The sequence below is a fragment of the Notechis scutatus genome, unplaced genomic scaffold (assembly GCF_049901735.1).
Source record: "Notechis scutatus isolate UNSWTSFEM ecotype Mainland unplaced genomic scaffold, rNotScu1.2 NSCUSCF38, whole genome shotgun sequence".
In the NCBI taxonomy this organism is placed as follows: domain Eukaryota; kingdom Metazoa; phylum Chordata; class Lepidosauria; order Squamata; family Elapidae; genus Notechis; species Notechis scutatus.
The window spans coordinates 43,031-65,231 of NW_028263156.1; the positions used below are offsets into that span (position 1 = coordinate 43,031).

At 39.1% G+C, this 22,201-nt stretch overlaps 1 protein-coding gene across 1 annotated transcript; it reads left to right on the forward strand.

The window, feature by feature from the left end:
• Positions 1-872: 872 nt before the first annotated feature.
• LOC148128500 (vomeronasal type-2 receptor 26-like) lies at positions 873-20,000 on the forward strand. Its single transcript, XM_087948913.1, has 5 exons — positions 873-1,157; positions 6,166-6,987; positions 14,209-14,436; positions 16,052-16,178; positions 19,102-20,000. The coding sequence occupies exons 1-5, from the start codon at positions 996-998 to the stop codon at positions 19,998-20,000; spliced, it is 2,238 nt and encodes a 745-aa protein (XP_087805039.1). The 5' UTR covers positions 873-995.
• Positions 20,001-22,201: the final 2,201 nt, after the last annotated feature.

Below are 22,201 nucleotides of genomic sequence, written 5' to 3' on the forward strand. Positions count from 1 at the left end.
TGTTGGATGAGCAGGCACAAAAACAGCCAGAGAAGTGATTGAAGCCTGGGAAACATAAGTCCAAAAGCTCAGAAGACTAAACCTCTGGTCCCAGTGACCAATCCAGTTTGGATCCTGCAATATTACCCTTGGAAACATGTATTTGTCTTCATTCATTGGATTCCTTTTGAACCGAGAGGAAACCAGTGTTGACTGACTTTCTAATGCAAAACCAAGCCATGCTTGGTGTTCAAACTACTGAAAAGTTGTTCTAAGGGTGCTTTTCAACACCCAAAGACCTATTGATATGTTCCCTTGATCTTTTCTTCATGTAGCTCCAGAAAGGGGCTCCGCAATCCAGTACAAATACCACAGAAATGTCCTACCTTTGAAAAGAGGGAAAGTGTTCCCTTTGATTTCTTCATAACACCTACTAGAACTTTTTCTTTTCCCCTGAAAACTCCATTGTTGCATGTCACTTGTTGCATCTAAATTCTGCATATAGTTAATCATACAATTTTGCTACAGAACCCAATTCTGTATCATTTACTCTTTAGTTCAGAGATAGACTTGTACCATTTTTATATCAGTTACAACCAAATTCATTACAGGAGATTAGCATCAGTCTTTTGATTCTTTAATTAAACTTCTCACTTCCTTTTCTCAGATGTTGGGTCAAAGTCTGTGGCCAATCCTGACTATTATCCCACCCCATTCCACTTATGCCTATAGGTAAAGGTGAAGGTACCCCTCCTATTATACCATCATATTAATTAATTTCTGAATTAAGATTGTTGCTTCTGTCCATTAATATGAATAAGGAAGCAAGGAGAGAATGAGATCTTGCAATTAAATTTGGGGTAATAGTTTATCGTCTGTTTTTCAGGTCTAAAAGTGTTGATCTCAGGTACCTCTTGTCCTTCTTGATTGCCATCCGTGAGATCAACCAGAATCTCCGGATTCTACCTAACATCACTCTGGGCTACAATGTTCATGACAGTAAGTTCAATGCAGAGATGACTGCTGAAGGCTTGCTGGATCTGCTTTCAGGTGGGGAGGCAAATGTTCCAAATTATGAATGTGGAAGGCAGAAAAATCTGCTGGCAGTCCTTGAAGGGACTGATTCTGACTTCTCCCATCATATTGCAAACATGATCAGCATCTACAAAATCCCACAGGTAAGCAGGGAAAGTTGTGAGTTGTGATCACATTCTGTCCTGGAATATCCAAGAATGTTGCAAAAACAGACGGAGATGTTTAGTGCTGTGTAATTAGCAATTTTATATATAAAATTGGTTGATAAAAAGCTCTAACAATAACTTTACAAAAGTTTTCTCACTATTGTCTGTCAGTGAAATTTTTTTCAGTCAAAAATCAGTATGGTTCGGGCTCTATTCAAATAAAATTGAAAATATTAAAGCAATGCTAAAACTTTATTAGGGGAAAAAAGAAAGCACTATCTGTTTTTAAAACTGCCTTCAGTTCAGTGTGAAAAGTCCTTTATTGCTATACAGCCCTGTGAAATTTCTGCAAATCAAACTTGTTATACAAACATACCGACTTATTTCAAACTTAGGATAATTTAAAACAGATGTAAGAAAAAATAAATAGCTTGATTTGTTCTGTCTTGCCTTCCCTTTCCCTTAACAGATGAGGGAGTACACACACACACAAACACAGGCGGGCAAGCTGGCTCGGACTTCACAGAGTTAATTCTTTGGAAATGATAATATTCTTGGCATTCCACCACTTCCTGCCTGTCAAGCCCGAGCTGGCAGCAATTATAAAATAAAGTTTTACTCATAGAGATAAATGGTTCTTTTAATTCATAAAAATCACAAGGTAGTCCACAAAACATTCGTTCACGAAGAACGAATTACTCTGAAGTAAGATTAAACTTTGTCCCATACAAAGTTTAAGGAGAAAACACACCCACTTTTATCCCCTGTGGGGTGTGGCTCAATGACTCAGCTCACTCTCTGACCCTTCCACACCTCCTACATTGCTGCTTGTTTCTCCCTACGATGCTGCTTGGGGTCGAGCCAATACTCCTCCTCTTCACTCCCTGTCAGGGGCTGCTCCGACATGCCTTCCTCCTGATTCATCTCATGCTGTTCCTCTCGGTTGTCTGATGGAACCTGAGGCATTACCAGGGAGGAAGGTCCTGGGGAGGAAGGCATTCCCAGTTCCTCCCCCTCATGTTTCAGGTCCTCTTCCTCCGACAGCATAGGCTCGGGAATCGGGGCCACAATATGGATTAATCTTGGCTCGACTTTTGGGGGAAATAGTGGGGGGTGTTAGGAATATAAGTCACCTAACAGGTATTTGGGTTAGAAATATATAAACCAGGATAAACATTTTAGTACTATATCTTTAAGGGAATGCAAGAGCATGCAATTGGGTGTGGTTTCTCAAACAGCCATAAGATGGAGCCAGAAACCTGGGTTGTTTAGTCTTAGTCTCAGAAGAGAGTGTGTCTGAGTGAGTATCTCTGTTTCCTTCTGTTGGTCCATTTTTCCTAATTGTCTGATATTACTGGATTTAATGTAAGTCTGTTACTGAACTGTTTTTGACACTGGAATTTGATATTTGGATTATCCCTGGATTGAAAAACTGACTGATTTTACCTGTGAATGACTTTTGGATTGCTTTTTTTGGACTTTGCTTAAACCTTTCTGGAAGTAAAAACCTACATTTACTGTACAGTATCTGTGTGCTCTGTATGTATTATTCCAACACTACTCTCTATACGTCTCCCTGTATGCGCTCATTCTCCTAACAGGGAATTACCTCAACAGGGGCGAAATAAAGTTATTATTTTAACATCCTTCCCCTTAACCATCTTGGTCCTGATAAAGATTTGGTTACAGTTCAATTCAGTTGGTGAGAACTGTGTCTATGTGTGTCTATCAATCGGACACTGAACTCAATACTGACTTTATCACCTACTGTATATGGAGAAAGTCTACATTTCTGGTTACTAGACTAAATATTTGAGATTCTTTCCTTGATAAAATTGTCAACCAGAAGCTTATGGCATATTCATGGGCACAGGTGATTGTTCATAATGACAAACTCATGGGCTTTTTGTCTATGGAATTCTCAGTCATCCAGATCATGCGTGTCCTAAAAGGTGCTTTTTTCAAGAGGCAACTGGACTTTTTTGTTTTTCTTTGTAGACGTTTCACTTCTCATCCAAGAAGCTTCTTCAGCTCTGACTGGATGGTGGGAAATGGAAGGATTTATACTCCTTGCAAACAGCTGGTCAATTGTACTCTTTTTTTTTTAAGTTTTCTTTATTAAACAATTAAACAAACACAAAGATGGACAATTCTTAAAATAAAAAAGTTGAACGTGGTACAGTCTCCCTAACGTCAATCATTGTCATTACTTTGCTAAATCTAATAGTAACATTACATAATTCTCCTCTGTACACTTTAAATAGAATATACACATATAATCATTCCTTATTCTCATTGATCTTCCTTGTCTCTAGCCAACCATAAAATTTCTCCCATGTTTTATAATAATCCGAATCTTCCTTATTTTTAGTTCTTTTGTTAGTTTATCCATTTCTGCACACTGTGATGTTCTTCAATATTTCCAATTCATTTGGGATGTCTTTATTTTTCCAATTCTGTGCATATGCCAACCTTGCTGCAGTAAATTACATGAATCATTAAGTACAGAGTTTCTTTATCGTATTTCCCAGTGTTAATTCCCAACAGAAAGAACTCAGGCCTGTATTGTATTTTAATTCCACACGTTTCTTCTATCCACTTATGTAAATTTTGCCAATAGTTTTGAGCCTCCTTGCAACTCCACCATAAGTGATAATAAGTTCCTATTTCTTTATTACATTTCCAACATATAGGGGAAAATTTAGACTTCATTTTTGCCAATCTTGATTGTGGTATATGCCATCTATAAAATAATTTATACAGATTTTCTTTAAAGGGTATCACTAATGTCATTTTTTAATTTCTATTCCATAGTTTCTGCCAATAATCTAGTTTTATGCTATAACCAAAGTTTTTCATCAATACCACCATCGTTTTAAATTCTAATAAAACTTAATATATTTTTTTAACCATCTTCTGGTCGGGTCCTAATAATATTTCATCTAGTTTTGTCCTAGTTTTACTAATTCCCCATTCTCTCTTATCTTTTAAGTATTTTGATTGGAGTTGCAAGTAGGCCCACCATTCTACCTCGATTCCCTGGTTCTTCAACTCTTGTCTGGTTTGTAGTTCTCCTTTTTCATTTAGTATCTCTTCATAAGTAATTATTTTCCCTTGGGGCAGAAGGTGTGGGTGCATCAATGCTTTTAGTGTTGCTAGCCAAATAGGAGTTTCTATATACATTTGTCTTTTTGTCTTATTCCAAGTGTTTAAAAGGGTCTATCTCACTTTATGCCTATACACATAACTATAACCTTTTGACTTCTCCTGCCAGAGGAAGGCATGCCAACCCCACTGTAAGTTGTAACCTTCTAGTATCAGTATTCTTTTATTTGTATGACTAATCCAATCTTTCACCCTAGTTAACATTGCGGCTCTGTAGTACAACTCCCAGTCGGGCAGGCCAAATCCTCTTTCAGTAGCATCTTGCAGCAATTTTAACTTAATTCTTGTTTTTTTCTTTTGCCAAATAAAATTTGTCGTTATTCTATCCAAATGATCAAAAAAGTTTTTCTCTAGTTTTATGGGAGCATTTTGAAAAAAACAAATAGTAATTTGGGCAACACATTCATATTTATTACTGCTATCCTTCCCATGAGGGATAGACCTATTTTGTCCCATTTTTCCAAATCATTAGTTATTCGTTTAATTAATGGGTCATAGTTGTCACTTTTAAGTGTTGTGTATCTTGCCGAAATAGTAATTCCCAAATATTTTACCTTTTCTACAATTTGGATGCCCATTCTCATTGCTAATAATTCTTTCTGTTTATTTGTCATATTTTTAGTAATAATTTATTGATCTTTAGCCCTGCGACTTCTCCAAATTCTTCCAATTTGTCTAATAATTTTGGTCCTGAATTTTGTGGTTCCTCTAATATAAAAAGTAAGGCTTGCAGATATATTCCTTGCAGACAACTGGTCATTTGTACTCTTTTAGAGAGTCACTGAGGCCACTTGGAAGTTTATCTGTGTCCTCACCTGCATAGTGCAAATGGGTGTGGAGCCTTCTTGGAACTGTTAAAAAGACTGTTGTAGACTGGAGATAAATGATATCATATCCCTCCCCCTTTGTCGAGAGAGGGCTGTTCAATTTTGAAATTGATGGCTTCTTTGACCTCTCTTTCAAACCTGCAGTCCTCTCTGTCCTAAATGTAGCTTTTGCTGTTTTCAAAAGATGTCTTCAAAAGAGTGTCCTTTGTCTTTCAAATGCTGATGTATTGCTGAACCTTGTTTTGATGGGTTTGTTCTCCTATGTTGTGCCATGTTGTGTTTATGAAATGGTTGTTTTGTTTCCCCAATGTGCAGATCTACACATGTCTCACTGCATTGTATTGCATATACTACATAGCTCATAGTTTGTGTCTGGGTGGTTTATTCTTAGGCTTGCCCAACACCCAGACACAAACTGAGTGACATGATATGTGCAATACAATGCAGTGAGACTTGTGCATATCTTGGATGAAAAGCAAAATGTCTTCAAAGAAAAACAAGAGAGTCCAGTTGTCTCTTGAAAAAAGCTCATAGGCTTTTCTTTCTTGTCCTTAAAATTTGAGCAGGTCCCCATCTGAAATCATGATTATTATTTTTTATCAAGATAGTTTTGAAATGAGATTAACCATTGGGAACCTGTTCCTTGTTGGAACTGCAGAAGATGAGGCAATTATACAGGTTTGGTGACCTAGCTAATTCTAAAGGATGAACATTCCATCCAACAGATGTTGAAATTGCATCAGAATATGCTGGATTGATTTTATGAATTTATTTCCTTTTGGGTTTTATAAAACATTCGGTGTAATTTGAAATTAGAAATATCCAGTGGAAAAGAGATGGAGGGGGAGATAATCTATGATGGTGAAAGGAAGCCATATATTCAACAAAGAGTGATCCTTAATACAGGAAGTAGAATTTATGTTCATTATATTGCCCTTATTTTCCAGTTACACAATTCAGTCAACATTTCTTTTCCTTTCCCTGGTCTTTACCAATTTCTTCCATTTTTCCAGGTCTCTTATGCTTTTGTTTCGGATGATCTGGGTGATAAAACCCACTTTCCTTTTTTCTATCGGATGCTCCCAAAGGAAGGAATCCAATACGCAGGGATTGTTGAAATGATCCAGTACTTCAGGTGGACTTCAGTGGCTCTTGTTGCTCCAGAATCCGACAATGGAGAAACGTTCTTGAAAACATTAAGACCTTTACTCACCAAAAATGGTATTTGTGCTCTTTTCTCACAAAGCCTATCGGGAATCAATACCAATCAATATAGTCTTTCAAGTGATTTCTATCACAAATGGAAACAAGTCAATGTATTTATTTACTATTCAGAAGCCACATCGCAAAGTCACTATTTCTATGGAATGGCGTTCATTGACCAAATTTTGCAGTTGTTAATAAAACCTACCATAGGAAAAATCTGGATTGTAACAGCTATGGGGGATCTCACCTATAATCTCCGGTTTCCAAATTTCCAATGTGTTCACAGTATTTTCACTATCTCCATCCAGGCAAAGAAACAGATAAAACAGGACAGCCTTCATCTCTTATTTTCTTCAATCTATGAGTTTAATAACAAAGTTTTCCCCTGTACATTTAAAAAGCTTGCCATCTCCATTAAAAGGTGGCCAAGATGCGAAGAGAATGAAAACATGGAAAGTCTACCACAGGAGGAGATTGAAGGCACTCTATCTCTTGACAGCCATCATATATATAATACCATTTGGGCTATGACACGAGCCCTAAGTTTGGCCTTTAACTCCAGAGGGAAGAGAAGGAAGCTGGAGGAAGGGGGAAAGACCTTGGAAGTAGAAAGGCTACAACCTTGGCAGGTATATTCATTTCCATCTGCTGGAGACACTTCAATTAAAATTATTTATGAATGATTTTAAAGAGGAATTTAGCCATAGGGAGAATAGAAGCATGTTTTTTTTTTCATAAGATTTTATTTATTTATTAATAAACCTTACAGACCTCTTAGGAATGGGGTGAAGTCAATAGTGGATAGTTTGAGGTTAAAGGAGTGGGGGTTTGAGGATGTAACTACAGAGTCAGGTAGTGCAGTCCAGACATTGACTACTCTGTTGCTGAAGTCGTACTTTCTGCAATCAAGTTTGGAACAGTGAACATTGAGTTGGTATCTATTGTGTGCTCTTGTATTGTTGCAGTTGAAGCTGAAGTAGTCATTGACTGGTAGGACATCGTAGCAGATAATTTTGTGTACTACGCTTAAGTCCCACCATACGTGGCATAGTTCAAGATTGTCCAAGTCCAATATTTCAAGTCTGGTGATATAGGGTATTTTGTTGCGAGCAGAGGAGTGTAGTACTCTTCTCATGAAATACTTCTGGACTCGCTCAATTGTATTAATGTCTGATATACAGTGCGGATTCCAGACAGATGAGCTGTATTCGAGTATTGGTCTAGCAAAAGTTGTGTATGTGTATGCCCTCGTTAGCTATTCAATATTTCCAGAGGAGAAGCTTTGTAAGATTAGATTTACAACTCTTAATGCCTTTTTAGCAATGCTGTTACAGTGAGCTCTGGTGCTTAGGTCATTAGATATGAGTACTCCTAGGTCCTTGACAGGTCATAACCGCCTAGTTTGAATTTGGTGCGCTGATTTTTTTTTACCAATGTGTAGGACAGAGCATTTGTTGGTCGAGATTTGGAGTTGCCAATTGTTTGACCATTCAGACACATAATCAAGGTCACTTTGAAGAACAGTAGTATTGTCGGTGGTGTTGAATAGTTTTACATCATTCATGAAGAGGACACAGTTGCCTATAAGGTGATCACAAAGGTCATTTATATAGAGTATAAAGAGTGTGGGTCCTAGAATGCTGCCTTGGGGGACACCGCTGTTAACTGGAGCAGGATTTGATAAAGCGCTCCCTATTTTTACTATTTGTTGCCTGTTTGACAGGAATGCAGTAATCCACTTATGGAGGGATCCGGAAATGCCGTAAGAGTTTAGTTTTAACAGTAGTTTGTCATGTACCACTGAATCAGAGGCTTTGCAGAAGTCTATGTAAATTGTGTCTATTGCTTTACCCTGGTCGAGTAGAGTAGTCCATATGTTTTGCAGTGTAGGAGCTGTAGGTTGCAGGACAATTTTTTCCTGAAACCAAATTGTTTTTTGGACAGTAGATTTTTGGGAGAGTAAAACACTCCTAAGCATGATGCATCAAAGAGAAGACTTTGCCCCCTTAAGTAAATCTGGTCTAGCAAATGTTTTGTATGCTCTAGTTAGTAGTATGATATTACCAGAGAAAAAGCTATACAGGATTAGGTTAACAACTCTTAATGCCTTTTTGGCTAGTTGTCAAAAATGCTAGTTACCTTTTTGGCTAGTTGTAGTTGCAGTGGGCTCTAGCACTTAGATCATTAGAGATGAGTACTCCAAGGTCCTTGACATAATGGTGGTCATCTACAAGTTCGTGACCATTCAGCTTGTATTTTATTTCTGACTATTTTTTGCTAATATGTAAGACATATTTCTTCTCTCTGTAGTAACCCCTCCCTATTTATGTCATCTCCCCCATCCTCTCCACCAAAATGGCAGAAGTACGTAGGATTAATGTCAGGGTTCCAGAATGTATCCAGTTTAATCAGTAACTCTGAGACAGACATAATCTCAAAGTGCTTTATTAAAAACAGGAACTGGCAACGTCTGTGAAATTTCAGAACTGAAATCATTCCCAGACTTTCCACAAAATTCAACCTACACCCACCCACTTTTCTACACCTGATTAATCACGTGAAACAATTACTCTGCAGCTGCAATTACTTGCTGCGACACACTCAGTAACCTTGAACTTTCAAACTAAATCTTTTCACTCTAAAAACTATTCAATTACATCACCCCCCTCCCACATTCTTCAACTCTGTGGCAGCAATGAATTCCAGAGCTGACAGGCATCCCCCCTTGAAAATCCCTTCTCCTATAAGAAAAGAAAAACAAAACACAACCAGGGGTTAATATATTGTCCTTAACCCCCTCTCCCCCCTCCATGAGGACCCTTTGGTTTGTGGGGAAAGTCCTCATGGAATTGGTTAACCAATTTATCAGCATGTACATCCCAACCTTTTACCCAACTAGCATCTGATAGAGGGTAATCCTTCCATAAGACCAAATATTGCAATCATCCTCAATGTAATCTAGAATCAAGGATTTTCTTAATTTCATAATGTGTCTCACCCTGTACAGTTAACGGTTCAAGGGGAGCGATTGGTATTGGTCTTATCATTGATGTAGCAACTGGTTTTAATGGACCCAAGAATTTTGGTCCCAACTTCTTACTAGGAAGTTTCAATCTAAGATACTTGGTTGACAAATATACTCTGTCTCCCACTTTAAATAGTGGTTGAAGGGATCTATGTTTGTCCGCTTGCTTTTTGTAATCTTTTGCAGCTTCAGTCAAAGCTTTTTTTTTTTTAATCTTTCCAACCTTTTTTTAATGAGTTCATCCATTCTGTTAGAGACATGGATGTGGGAGGTTCTTTAGGTAATTCTGGCATCCCACAAAGTCCATCCTAGTGTTGATTTGGAATGGAGTCAGCCCCATGCTGCTATGTACTGCATTATTATAAGCAACCTCTGCAAATGGTAATAATTCAGCCCAGTTTTCCTGTTGATAATTTACATAACATCTAATATATTGTTCAACCATGGCGTTTGTCCATTCTGCTGCTCTGTTGCAGGCCGGATGGAATGCGGAGGATAACCCTTGGGAGGACCCAATAGACTTCAAAAATTCCCTCCAGAACTTAGCAGTAAATTGTACCCCTCTGTCTGATATTATTCTACGAGGTATTCCATGTAATCTATAGAGATGCTTCGTGAACAGTTTTGCAAGCTTTTTTGCAGATGGAAGTCTTTTACAGGCTGTAAAGTGGGCCTGCTTAGAGAATAAGTTAATGACAGTCCAAATGATTGTATTCCCTCCACTCTCAGATAATTCTACAATAAAGTCCATTGCGATTTCTTCCCATGGCTGTGTTCGTTCAACGACTTGTTGGAGGAGGCCAGGGGTTTTTCCAGTTCTGTCTTTCATTGTGGCACAAATTGAGCAACTTTTTACATAGTCCTTGAAGTCAGGTTTCATTTTTGGCCACCAGAATTGTCTTCTTAGTAAATGTAGGGTTTTTAAGAACCCAAAGTGGCCTCCCAGCTGCGAGTTATGGCTACGCTTTAGTACCAGTAGTCTTAGGGTTGTGGGTACATAAAGCTTAGTCCCTTTCCAAGCCAGTCCCTCATTCATTGTTAATTCGGTTTGATGGTCCAGAAACCAGGGATGGGTCAATAGGGCAGCTTTCAATTCCATAATCAGCTTGTCTTCTAGTCATTTGGGGTTGCAGTTAGCTTGGCCTCAAGTGGTTACTTGGCCTGCCGATTGAGCTCCTGATATTAAGGCTTGTACTATTTCCTCTCGGTGACTGTAAAACTGAGGTTTTCTGGACAGGGCGTCCACCAATATGTTTTTCCCTGTGGGAGCCCCCTGAAGTCCGAAAGGCATGACTCTGAATTGGAAACTACTCAAAGGGCAGTTAAAGGCTGTTTTCCACTCCTCTCCCTCTTTGATGCAGACCCGATAGTAAGCTTCTCTCAGAACTAGCTTGGTGAATACCTTGCCTTTTGACAGGTGGTTTAATAAGTCCTTCATGAGGGAGAGAGGGTACATGTTTTTGAGTCCACACATAATCTCAACCCACCATCTTTCTTCTCTTTGAACAGCACGGGGGCAGCTAACCTCGATTTGGCAGGTTCAATAAAACCTTGGTCCAAATTGTTGTCAATGTATTTCTTAATTCAGTCATTTCAGAAGGTGTCATGGAATACATCTTTGGTTTTGGTAGTTTTGCCCCGGGTTCTAATTCCATGGCGCAATCAGTGGCTCGATGTGGAGGTAAAACATTACACTCCTCTTCACTGAATGCTTCAGCCAAATCTTTGTATTGGTTGGGTATTTGGGGGGTATTTGGGAGAAGGTCAGATGCTGTGGCTGCTGGTTCAGGTTTTGGGTTCAAATCAGCTGGTGGTTTCTTAGTGGGAGGAAGGGGGGCAATGGGCCCACCCCAATGATGATTTTCCTGAATCCATCCTCCCATTTGATGGTAGGGGCCCATTTGTTTAGCCAAGCAAGTCCCAATATGATTGATTCTGACATTCTGGGGGCCACTATAAAGCGTATGAGTTCACAATGAGGGCCCATTTCCATCTTGATCAACTCTGTCATTTGGGTAGCTGGGGTCCCCCCAATTAATGTCCCATCCACTTGCTCAAATTGGATTGGGTGTCTTAGTGGGTTATGCCCAATTGTTCAATGATAGGAAGCCCGATAAAGCATCTAGAACACCCAGTATCAATGACAGCTTCTAACTCCCCAGCCTCCCCTGTGTTAGGTACCACTAACTTGACTTTGACAGTAAAAGGTATGATGGGAGCACTCACCATTGGGTCATCTTCATAGGTCAGGTTCTCGGAGATGTGGTGGCAGTCTGGTGGTCTGTTGCTCCCATCTGCGCAGAGGGGACTTTCCCAGCTGTGTTTGGTGAACCAGCCTCTGGCTGGAGGTCTTCCTTGACTTTTCCGACCTCTGATAGATGTACTAGACTTTGATTATGGTGCTCATAGTACAGGTGTGGGAGCCAGACAGTCAGCTGCTCTATGGCCATCCTGGCCACAGTGGTAACATTTTATCATCCTGTTGGTTCAGATACGAGTAGCTTCAGTGGGTTTGGTCAGCAGTCGCCTAGTCACAGTTCTCTTAGGCAGGCCTTCAGAAAGGAGTTTTCTGTGTGGGTTGATGTTGTGGTCTAATCTGAGGGCAGTGGCATACCATGCTTGCAGAGTCACTGGTATTCTCCAATGTTACAGGCCTTCTTTACTTCTGGGTCAATGGCATTCTTAAAGTAGTTTAAAGTCATCCTTTTAGGCTAATCCATGAGATGGCTCGCGACCCTTCTAAAGTCCCAAATAAAGTCTGATAAGGGTCGCTTGCCTTGTTTCATTTCCATTAACTTCTCTTCATTTTCTGCCACCCTTTCTGGATTTTCAAATCTGAGTCTCAATAATCGAATAAATCCATTGACATCTTGTAATTTTGGGGCAGTTGTGTAGTTGGGCCACCCAGTCAGATGCATCCCCTTCATTCATCCCATCTGTTATGGCAATAACCAAGTCGCGCTCTTTCATGTATTGATCTCCAAATTGATCTATGTGGGACCGGATTCAAGGGAGGAAGTAATTAAAATACTCATGGAGCCCGTCGATAACGGCTTTGAATTGTATTTGGTCCAGTCTGGGTCATGGTTGGGAAGGTGGTACGGGCCTGGCACCTGCAGGTTGAACTGGAATGAAAGGAGCCTGATAGGCTGCGTATCAAGACTGGGCAGGGCCCCTGAGGCCTGGCTGGGTTGTGCCTCTCTGGGAGAGGGGTCCCTGCAGGGTTGCTCCAATTGGGGTTTGCATTTGTGGTTGCCATGAGGAAGGTGGGTGTTGCCTGGTTCTCTGCCTGGTTGGAGGGGGAGTGCCTGTGGTCTGTTGTCTCCTTCAACCCAGGGCTTTGTTGGTGCTGGCATCCATTGGCACTGAATCCACTCCTGGCCTGGATAAAATCCCAACCCTGGAGGGGCAGAAGGTAACCTTCTTTCTGGAAAGTGGGGAGCAGGACTTGGGGGTTTCAACATACCTCTGGTAGTCAGCACCTCTTGTCGCCGTGGGCTTTCATGCTGGGCCTCTCCAACTGGCATCTGTGTAATTTCCTTGTCCCTTACAATACTTGAATAAGAGAAGATGGGTTGTGTCAGGCTCCAACTTGGCCAGACAGGTTGTGGCTTTGAGACCAAACTTCCCACTTTTAATTGCTGGAACTGTTGTGGTAATTCTGCCATTGATGGGCTCCCAGAATAAATCTTGGGATTATCATCTTGAGAGAGTTCCGACTCAATTTGGGCCTTCTCTCTCCAGTCTGCCTCCTTTGCTGTATACAGAGGGCTAGGGAAAGATTTTTCCTCATGCTGTCTGTTTAAAATCATTTTGCAACTCCCCCATGAGTTGGAACGTCTTGGCCTGGCTCCCAAATCCTCTCTCTCTTCTGCAATTCTAAAGGCATCCATCATCTCCTCCAAAGAGGGGCTGAAAGATTCAGCTCATGCCCCCAAGCCCCGTCCTGCTCACCTTCAGTATTGGCTGATTCTTGAGCTTTCTCCATCACTGGAAAAAAGTCTCTAGGGTTATCAGCAGCCCCATTAGTAAAGAGGGAGTTCTGAAATACTGTCAGGGTTCCAGAATGTATCCAGTTTAATCAGTAATTCTGAGACAGACATAATCTCAAAGTGCTTTATTAAAAACAGGAACTGGCAACATCTGTGAAATTTCAGAACTGAAATCATTCACAGACTTCCTACAAAATTCAACCTACACCCACCCACTTTTCTACACCTCATTAATCACATGAACCAATTACTCTGCAGCTGCAATTACTTGCTGCAACACACTCAGTAACCTTGAACTTTCAAACTAAATCTTTTTCCTCTAAGAATTATTCAATTACATCATCCCTTCCCACATTCTTCAACTCTGTGGCAGCAATGAATTCCAGAGCTGACAATTAAAATGTTGTGTCAACTTTGAACTGAACCTGGCCACAGCCATCTCTCTGTTCCTCATTTGCCACACAGGGGGGAAGGCGGTTGGAATGCATTCCAAGAAATAACAAAGAGCTTTCTCATGAGAACCGAGGTCATCTCCACTGGCAATAGGTAAGGTTGAGAAAAGAGTGCCTGAAGAGGCTGCCAACTAACTCAATTGGCCAACATGATATGTGACATTTAGGGATAGGGTTATTTCCTAGTTTAATTATACTGAAACGGCAGGAAAGATTTAGATTTGTTTTCATATATGATGTACTAATTGAAGAAGATCTTTGAAAAGGAGCCAAGTCTCGGAGTTCTGATTTGCTTGAGTTCAATAGTCAGAGCTTGACATATTACACTTTTCAAAAGGCTGTAGAATTTCTTTGTTCATATGGATGTTCTTATCATTCCAGTTGCATCCTTTCCTACAAGATCCCCAGTTCTACAACCATTCCATACATGGGGTGTATCTGGGCAAAAACAAAGAGCTGGCGGCTGACTTTGATATTGTGAAGTGGTTTTGGTTCCCCAATAAGTCTGTGGTCAGAGTGAAATTTGGGAGCTTTGCAAGATACAAATCCCAGGATGCCACCTTCCTCATTGACCAGGATACGATTATAAGGTCTCAATGGTTTAAGAATGTAAGGGTAATCATTAACTGTAGTCCTGTTTCTCCCCTTCAATATCATCATACTTTAACACATCCCCAGTCAACTTCTTCAAAATTTGTGAAGCTCTGCAAGGATTCATAGTAGTTGTCAACTCATAAAGCATTTCTATGCCTGTTTCAGAATTGCCATAAACAAGGGAGGGAGGTAATCTGAAGGACCAGGGTGGCAGTTTAAAACCAGAAGTACATTCTATCATTATCTTAGAAAGATTGTAACCAGGCTATCGGATCTTCTGCCCGCAAAATCCCTTAATTGGAGAATGTGATTGATGACACTTCTCCCATGAACGTGCTTCATTGGAGCATCTGATTTATGATACACCCAGGGCAATGGTGGGATTCAAATTTTTTTACTACTGGTTCTGTGGGCATGGCTTATTTGGTGAGCATGGCTTGGTGGCCATGTGACTGGGTGCTCGTGGCTTGGTCATGTGACTGGGTGGTGTGGCTTGGTGGTCATGTGACTGGGTGGGCGTGGTCAACTTGACATCATTCACGCATCTGATTTATGATACACCCAGGGGGGAAACAGGGTCACAGGTGACTGTAAATTACATATGCCAGAGTTGGCTTCATACAGGCTGGTCATGTTGTAATAAATCTTCTGGATTCTTTTGAATCTTGGCTAAAGGCTCATGATTTAATTAGGGCAACTGCTGAAATCCTGACAGTAGTCATAGAGAACATCTTATAAACTGAAACCTTGATTTTCCCATTCTTCAATTGATTCAGGGGCTCTGGTTTGGATTTCCAGTTCAAACAATGCCCTTTCTTTTTATTTGTATAATATTTTTCATTGTCATATTTTACAGAAATCGACAGGGAAGCCACCAGTCATAATTCCTGCAAAATAAAAATGAGCAATAGAAAAAAAAATAGCAAAAATTGAGGTAGAAGATTCACAGGGAGACATGGATTGTTTAATGTTGTTGTTCTTCTTGTTGTTGTTGTTGCACTGTTTGTGTATTTGATTTTGGACCACCATAATCACATATCCTGTGCTTTTCAAAAAAATAAAATAAAGCATCCATAAGACAATAACCAATTCCTGAAATGTTATGCTGCTCATTTAGAAGGTTGCCAGGAAAAGCTCCATCTTATCATTTCTCTCAAAGGTCAACAGAGACGAGTCAAAGATAATCTCTTACTGAAAACTATTCCAAAATCGACAAGTGAAAAAGAAGAAAATTAGAACAATTAATCAGTGGAACCTCCAGGTTTCCTGCCTAGGCAGGGGGTTGGATTAGAAGACCTTCAGGGTCCCTTTCAACTCTGTTATTCTATTTTATTCTTTTCTAAAAATTCCTAGACTCCATCTCTTTGATCTCACCAAAAGCATATTCTCAAGATATTCATCTCCTTTCATTAAATGACCTGGGTTAAATTAAAGAAGGTTTGGCCTGGATCTAAACTTCTCATTAAGGACCCTTGCCAACTCTGCCTTACAATTCCTTTCTTTTAATATCAACCCAAATATATAGTCCTTTCATCCTGCAGTGGCCTTCATCCTACAGTGAATAGACAAAGGTTAAAATGATGGTGATGATGATGAAACAGTCCTTTATGTTCCCCATTTTTCTGCATAGAGTCTGCCTCCCTCCAGGTGTGTGGAAAGTTGTGTGCCTGGATTTTTCAAAGTGGGCCAGGAAGGGAAGCCTGTTTGCTGCTATGATTGTGTTCCCTGTGCAGAAGGATCTGTCTCCTCTCAGGAAGGTGTGTGAGTACAGAGCAAAGAGGGCTGTCACCCAAAAGACTAATAGTTTTTTAGTCTGTTTCTGAAATAAATCATACATCTAAAATAAAACATGCTGTCAACTCATAAAATATTTATATTGTCTTTTTAGAGTTGCCAACAAAAAGTGAGGGGGGAAAGGGGTTTGAAAGAGCAGTGCAGCAGCTTGGAAATCGAAAGTGCATTCCATAAATAGTTTTTCAAAGATAGTAACTAGATGACTGAAATTTCTGCCGTGCAAATATCTAACTAGAGAGCATGACTGATGTATCTTGGCTATGGATATGTTCCATTGGGGAATATGAATTATGATACACCCGGGGGGGGGGGGGAACCAGGGTCAAGGGTGACAATGAATTATGTGTCTCAGAGTCGGCTACACCCAGGCAGTGCCGGACATGTTAACTCCCAATAAATCCTTTTGAAGTTTTGGAAGTTTGGCTCAAGACTCATGATTTAATTGGGGTAATTGCCGGAATCCTGACACACACATCTTAAAAAGAAATGCAATAGGAAGAAAGATCAGAGATAATGAACTAGCTGAACTGAGCAAAATAATAAGTTCTTTTTTTTTTTTTTTTTTTGAAAATTTTATTGATTTTTGAAAACAAACATAAACAAACAAAACATAAAACATAAAAACATAAAACATCTTTTTTGAAAGCAGCATAGTCCCGGGTTACATCTCTTCGTACAGACAAAAATTCAAGTTCATGCTCATTTTTATATTCCATTCCATATCTTATTACTATTCTACATTTTCAATATAGCTTCTCCCCTCTTTTAACTTTCTTAATTTTATTTTATTTATTTCATCTCAATTCAAATCATACTTATATTCTTTGTCTGTCCTGTTTCAGCTGTCTATTATCTTTTCTCATTAAGCAAAATTTCTCCTGTGATCACTGATTGGAGTATGACGCCTTTATATCTTTCCCCTAAAATTATAACACTTAATATAATACATAACTTCCATTCGGATTCTGCTTGGTACTTTCTAAAACTACACACTGTATTTTAAAGAAAAAATTATAAATGTATAATATAATTAGAACAACAATCCATACCAATTCAATTCTATCATTAATATTAATATTCATTTCAATCTTAACATTTTACACATTACTTTTCAGATAAATATCATACTTCTATGGGAACACTTATAAACTTTCCATAGTTAATTCCCCCCCACTTCACTTATATTTTATAAAACATTGAGTAATTAAAATGTTCCCGTTCCTTCCTGATTCAATTCTCTCATTTATTTTATTTCATTTATTTTGTTCACAAAAGTTTCACTAAGTTACACTGACTATTTTATCCCTCTTTTTAATCATATGTTGTTTCCAATTTTCTAACATTATTTCTATTACAAATATAACAATACCATCTTATGTACCTTCACAGAATCCCTTTTTCAGTTAAATTTTCACCCATTATCTCTGAATAAGTTTCTTTACATCTTGCTCCAAACCTTTGTAGCTTCTCTTCCTTTCCTTCTTCCCTTTCTTCTTCTCTCTCCCCTTTTTACCCCACTGTCTCTCCACCTCCATTTCCCTCTTCTGTATTCCCCTTTTCTGTTGCTTTCCAACATTATGTCCACTTTTCAAATTATTTTTCCCTTTTTTGGTTGTTTTTTTAAGTCTTAATTTCTCCATTCTCTTTCCCCCCTTTCCCCTTTCTTCCCCAGATAGAGTTACTTGTTCATTAAAGATGGCTTCTCCTTTGTCCCAATCTTCTTGTTGCGCAGTCTTTTCTTGTTGTTTCTCATAGTTACAAATCACCATTTCTAAGAATTGAAAAATGGAGCCAAAGGAGCCCTTCCCTTCTTGTGTCTCTTCATTATATTTTTTAAATTCCATTTTCAGTTCAGCCAGAGATAGTGCCATTGTAGATTTTTTTTTAAACAACCACCCAATTGTTTTTAGTCATTCAAATATAATATCCAAAAATCCCAAAGTCACCAAGCAGTCCAATTCCACACAAGCTGTTTCTTTTCACACTTTCTTCTTTTTTCACTTTCTCTTCCTGGGGTTACTATTTAGTTACAAAGTTCCAGTTAAAATGTATCTTTTAGAAGTCTTATTGAGATTTTATTTTAGATTCTTTTAAAGTCCAGGCAGTCTCCTCCTTCCATATCCTGCCTTTATTCTTTTCCTCTCCCTTCCTACTTATAGACAAAAAGGATTTTTTAGTGTCCAGAAATCTTTATTGTCCCTTTGGCATTTAATTATATTTTCAGCTTAATTATTGGTGCCAAAGCGGATTTTTCCGATTTCTTATTCAGCTCTCTTTGTTGTCAATGTGAGGAAGGAGAGAGAAGAGAGAGAAAAAACTTTCCCTTTTCACTTTCTTTCGCTGCTTCCGACTCTTCTTTGGGAGCGATGTTATCTTTTATAAAATTTAAATTCCAGGGTACCTTAGTTGTTGCTTTTTATCCCAGTCAGCCAAAACTTTCACTTCTTATCTTTCTCCTGCACTTTCTTTTCCAGTTGAGTGCTTCTTTGAGGTGGCTATTTCTGACCACTGCTCCTACCACCTTCGGGAAAGGGAGTTTGACCAGCTGAGGAGGAGAGATGCGGCTCTCCTCGACCCTGCTGGCGATCTCCCCCCTCTTCACCACCTCTATGGGGTGGCTTAGCCCTGAAGCCAGTCAGCTTGGGGCACTCCAGCGGCGAGCCCAGGCAGAAACCACGCACGATCGCAGATTCCTGCCTGCCGCTGAAGCCCTGCAAACCAGAAGTCGACTAGCAAAATAATAAGTTCTAATTTCAGTCACCCACTGCTGTTTTAAGGCAGAAAGATGCCCCTTCACAGTCACAGATACCCAGAAAGTATCTTAACTATTGCCATCAAAAATAAAACAGTTGTGGCTGAAGATGATGCTATTTTTTGTCTCTGCAGATGCAGATTATTGCACCAAATGTCCAGAAGATCAACATCCAAATAAAGAGCGAGATGAATGTCTCCCAAAAGGAAAAACCTACCTGGCCTATAATGATAATCTGGGGGCCATCTTGGCTTCTCTTGCACTCTTTTTGACCTTAACTACCCTTCTTGTTTTAGCAATCTTTGTTAAATACAGAGAAACAGCCATCGTCAAAGCCAACAACCGGGACCTTTCCTACATCATCTTGTTCTCCCTTCTGCTTTCCTATTTGACTTCCTTCCTCTTCATTGGCCAGCCAAGGAGAGCTACCTGCCTTCTCCGACAAACAGCCTTTAGTATCATCTTCTCAGTTGCTATATCTTCTGTCTTGGCCAAAACTATCACAGTTGTGCTAGCCTTCCTGGCCACAAAGCCAGGAAACAGAGTGAGGAGATGGCTGGGGAAGCGGTTAGCCAACTACATCATTCTTTGCTCTTCCACAGTCCAAGTGGTCATCTGCAGCATCTGGTTGGTGGTGTCCCCTCCATTTTCTGATTCTGACATGCACTCCCAACCAGGAGAGATTGTACTTCAATGCAATGAAGGATTCCTTGCCATGTTTTATGTTGCCCTTGGCTACATGGGCTTCCTGGCTGCCATTTGCTTCATGGTAGCATTTCTGGCCCGGAATCTGCCTGGGGCCTTCAACGAAGCCAAGATGATCACCTTCAGCATGCTGGTCTTCTGCAGTGTCTGGGTATCCTTTGTTCCCACCTACCTGAGCACCAAAGGGAAGTACATGGTGGCTGTGCAAATCTTCTCCATCTTGGCTTCCAGTGCTGGCCTGCTGGGCTGCATCTTCATTCCCAAATGCTATATTATCTTATTAAGATCAGATATGAATACAAAAGCACAGCTAATTGTTAAAACATAGACCAACAATTGATTCTTACTCATTTTTCCCCCAAACGTTGTCACCATACCCATTCTTTGTTTTAAAAAACTCTTGCAATAGAAAGTGTGTTCATTTTGTTAAACTGTTCTAGGTTGAGATATTCTCTTTTTTATTACTACAGTCTTAAGGTCATTCCTTATACATATCACTTCCATACAGTATATGAAGCAGCCACATGACAATGTAGGATTATCAAGCTTTTGTTCTGTTTTGTTTTGTTCTCTTCTGTTTGCCAACTCTGATGGATCACCTACTATGAAATAATATATCCCCATTTTGGGAGGGAGGGATAACTTAGAGAAATGCAACTGCATAATATGTGAGTTTGAAATGGAGGAAATGTAACACTACGTACTTGAAATTAGATAGCAAGTTAAAAGATTTTGCAAAAAGAAGATAAGCAGCAGAAACCACAAGTAAGGGCAAATGGACATGTAGACTAAAAGCAAGGTAGAACACCAAAAAATAGGTGATAGCTTTGTGAAATTTTACTTTCCTATTTCTTGAAATCAATTGTATAAAAGATCGTGTTTTGGTGTTGTTCAGGGTCTCAGCTCCTTTAGTGGCTGGGACCCTTTTTGCTGAAGTGCTTCAATAAAAGTTTTGTGAGGAGGGCAGAGCTTCCTTTTTCATATAATTGCAACTAATTGGATTAAGGTATACAAGTGCTTGAAGATTTTTCCTTTTCCCCTTTTTACTTTTTCTCTAAATATTTTTTATTGGAGTGGCAGTTGTCTGCTCTTTTTTTTCTTTTTTCTCTTTTTTTTTAACCAAGTATAACAAGATGAGCAGAAAGACAGCAGCCTCAGCTTCTTCAATACCAACTGCTTCCTCTTCACCATCTGGAGGACAATGATCAATACAGATGATGTTGCAACAGGAGAAGGAAAAGGAAGTGACACTACAGATGATTATGCAAGAAATCCAAAAGATACAAGCAAAAATATATAATATTGAAAAGAGAACAGAGAATATTGAGCAAAGAACTGAAAAGACAGATAAGAAAGTTGAGAATATCCAACAGATGATGATGAAATATGAGGATAGATTTAAGAAAATTGAAGAACAAGATGTACAAATAGATAAGAAAATTGGAGATATTGATACTCAATTGAGTGAAGTTGAAAGAGACAGGAGCGGATCATTGGGATGGGAAATGGACAGGTCAGAATTCTATTTGAGATTACAAACTATAGAAGAAGAAAAGGGTGAAAACCTTACTGAAATAATGACAGAAATCTTGGCTGAAGCATTAGAGATAACTAAAGAGAAGATGGTGGATGAAATGGATGAAGTGTTACGTGTCTATACAAGATATGCAATGAGAAATAAATTACCAAGAGTAATTCACATCAGATTTACTAAGAAAACTATCAAAACATAGATACTGCAGGTGGCGAGAGAGAAAATGTTAAAATACAAAGACAAAAAAAAAATGTGGTACTGAAACAAGTACCGAGAAGAGTGAGAGAGATGAGAAGAGAATACTTATTTCTGACTAAAGAGTTGCTCAAAAGAGGAGTAAATTACAGATGGTTGATACCATAAGGCCTCATGTTCACCTGTCAGGAACAAAGATGCAGAATTGACACAGCTGAAAAAGCTGAGCTATTCTATCTAGAATGTTCTAGAGGAAAGGAGGAAGATACAAGAAAAGAAGAGTCATTAATTGAATTTCAAGTGGAGTGTATAACAGCAATTGAAAAAGAAAAAGAAGGTGAAGTAGATGGTGTACCCAGAGAGCAATGAGAACCAAGATCTACTAGAGCAACAAATCCTTCTTATAAAGTCTAAAATGGATGAAAGAAAATTGATTACGATAAATATAAATGGACTTAATTTAGCTACTAAAAGAAGAAAAGTATTGCATAAACTAGAGAAATTAAAGTTTGATATAATCTGCCTACAAGAAGTATATATTAAAAAACAACATGAATATATACTGAAACAAAAAAAATTGGGGAAATTATTCACATCATTGACAAAATGTAAAAAAAGAGGTGTGGTCTTATATATCAGAGATACAATTACTGCGGAACAAATTTATGCAGATGATGATGGAAGCGTTTTGATGGTGGAAATAATGGACAATAATGTAAAAACACTTTTAATAGCAATTTATGCTCCAAATGATAACCAAGAAGAATTCTACAGGAAATTACATATGAAAATAATTGAAC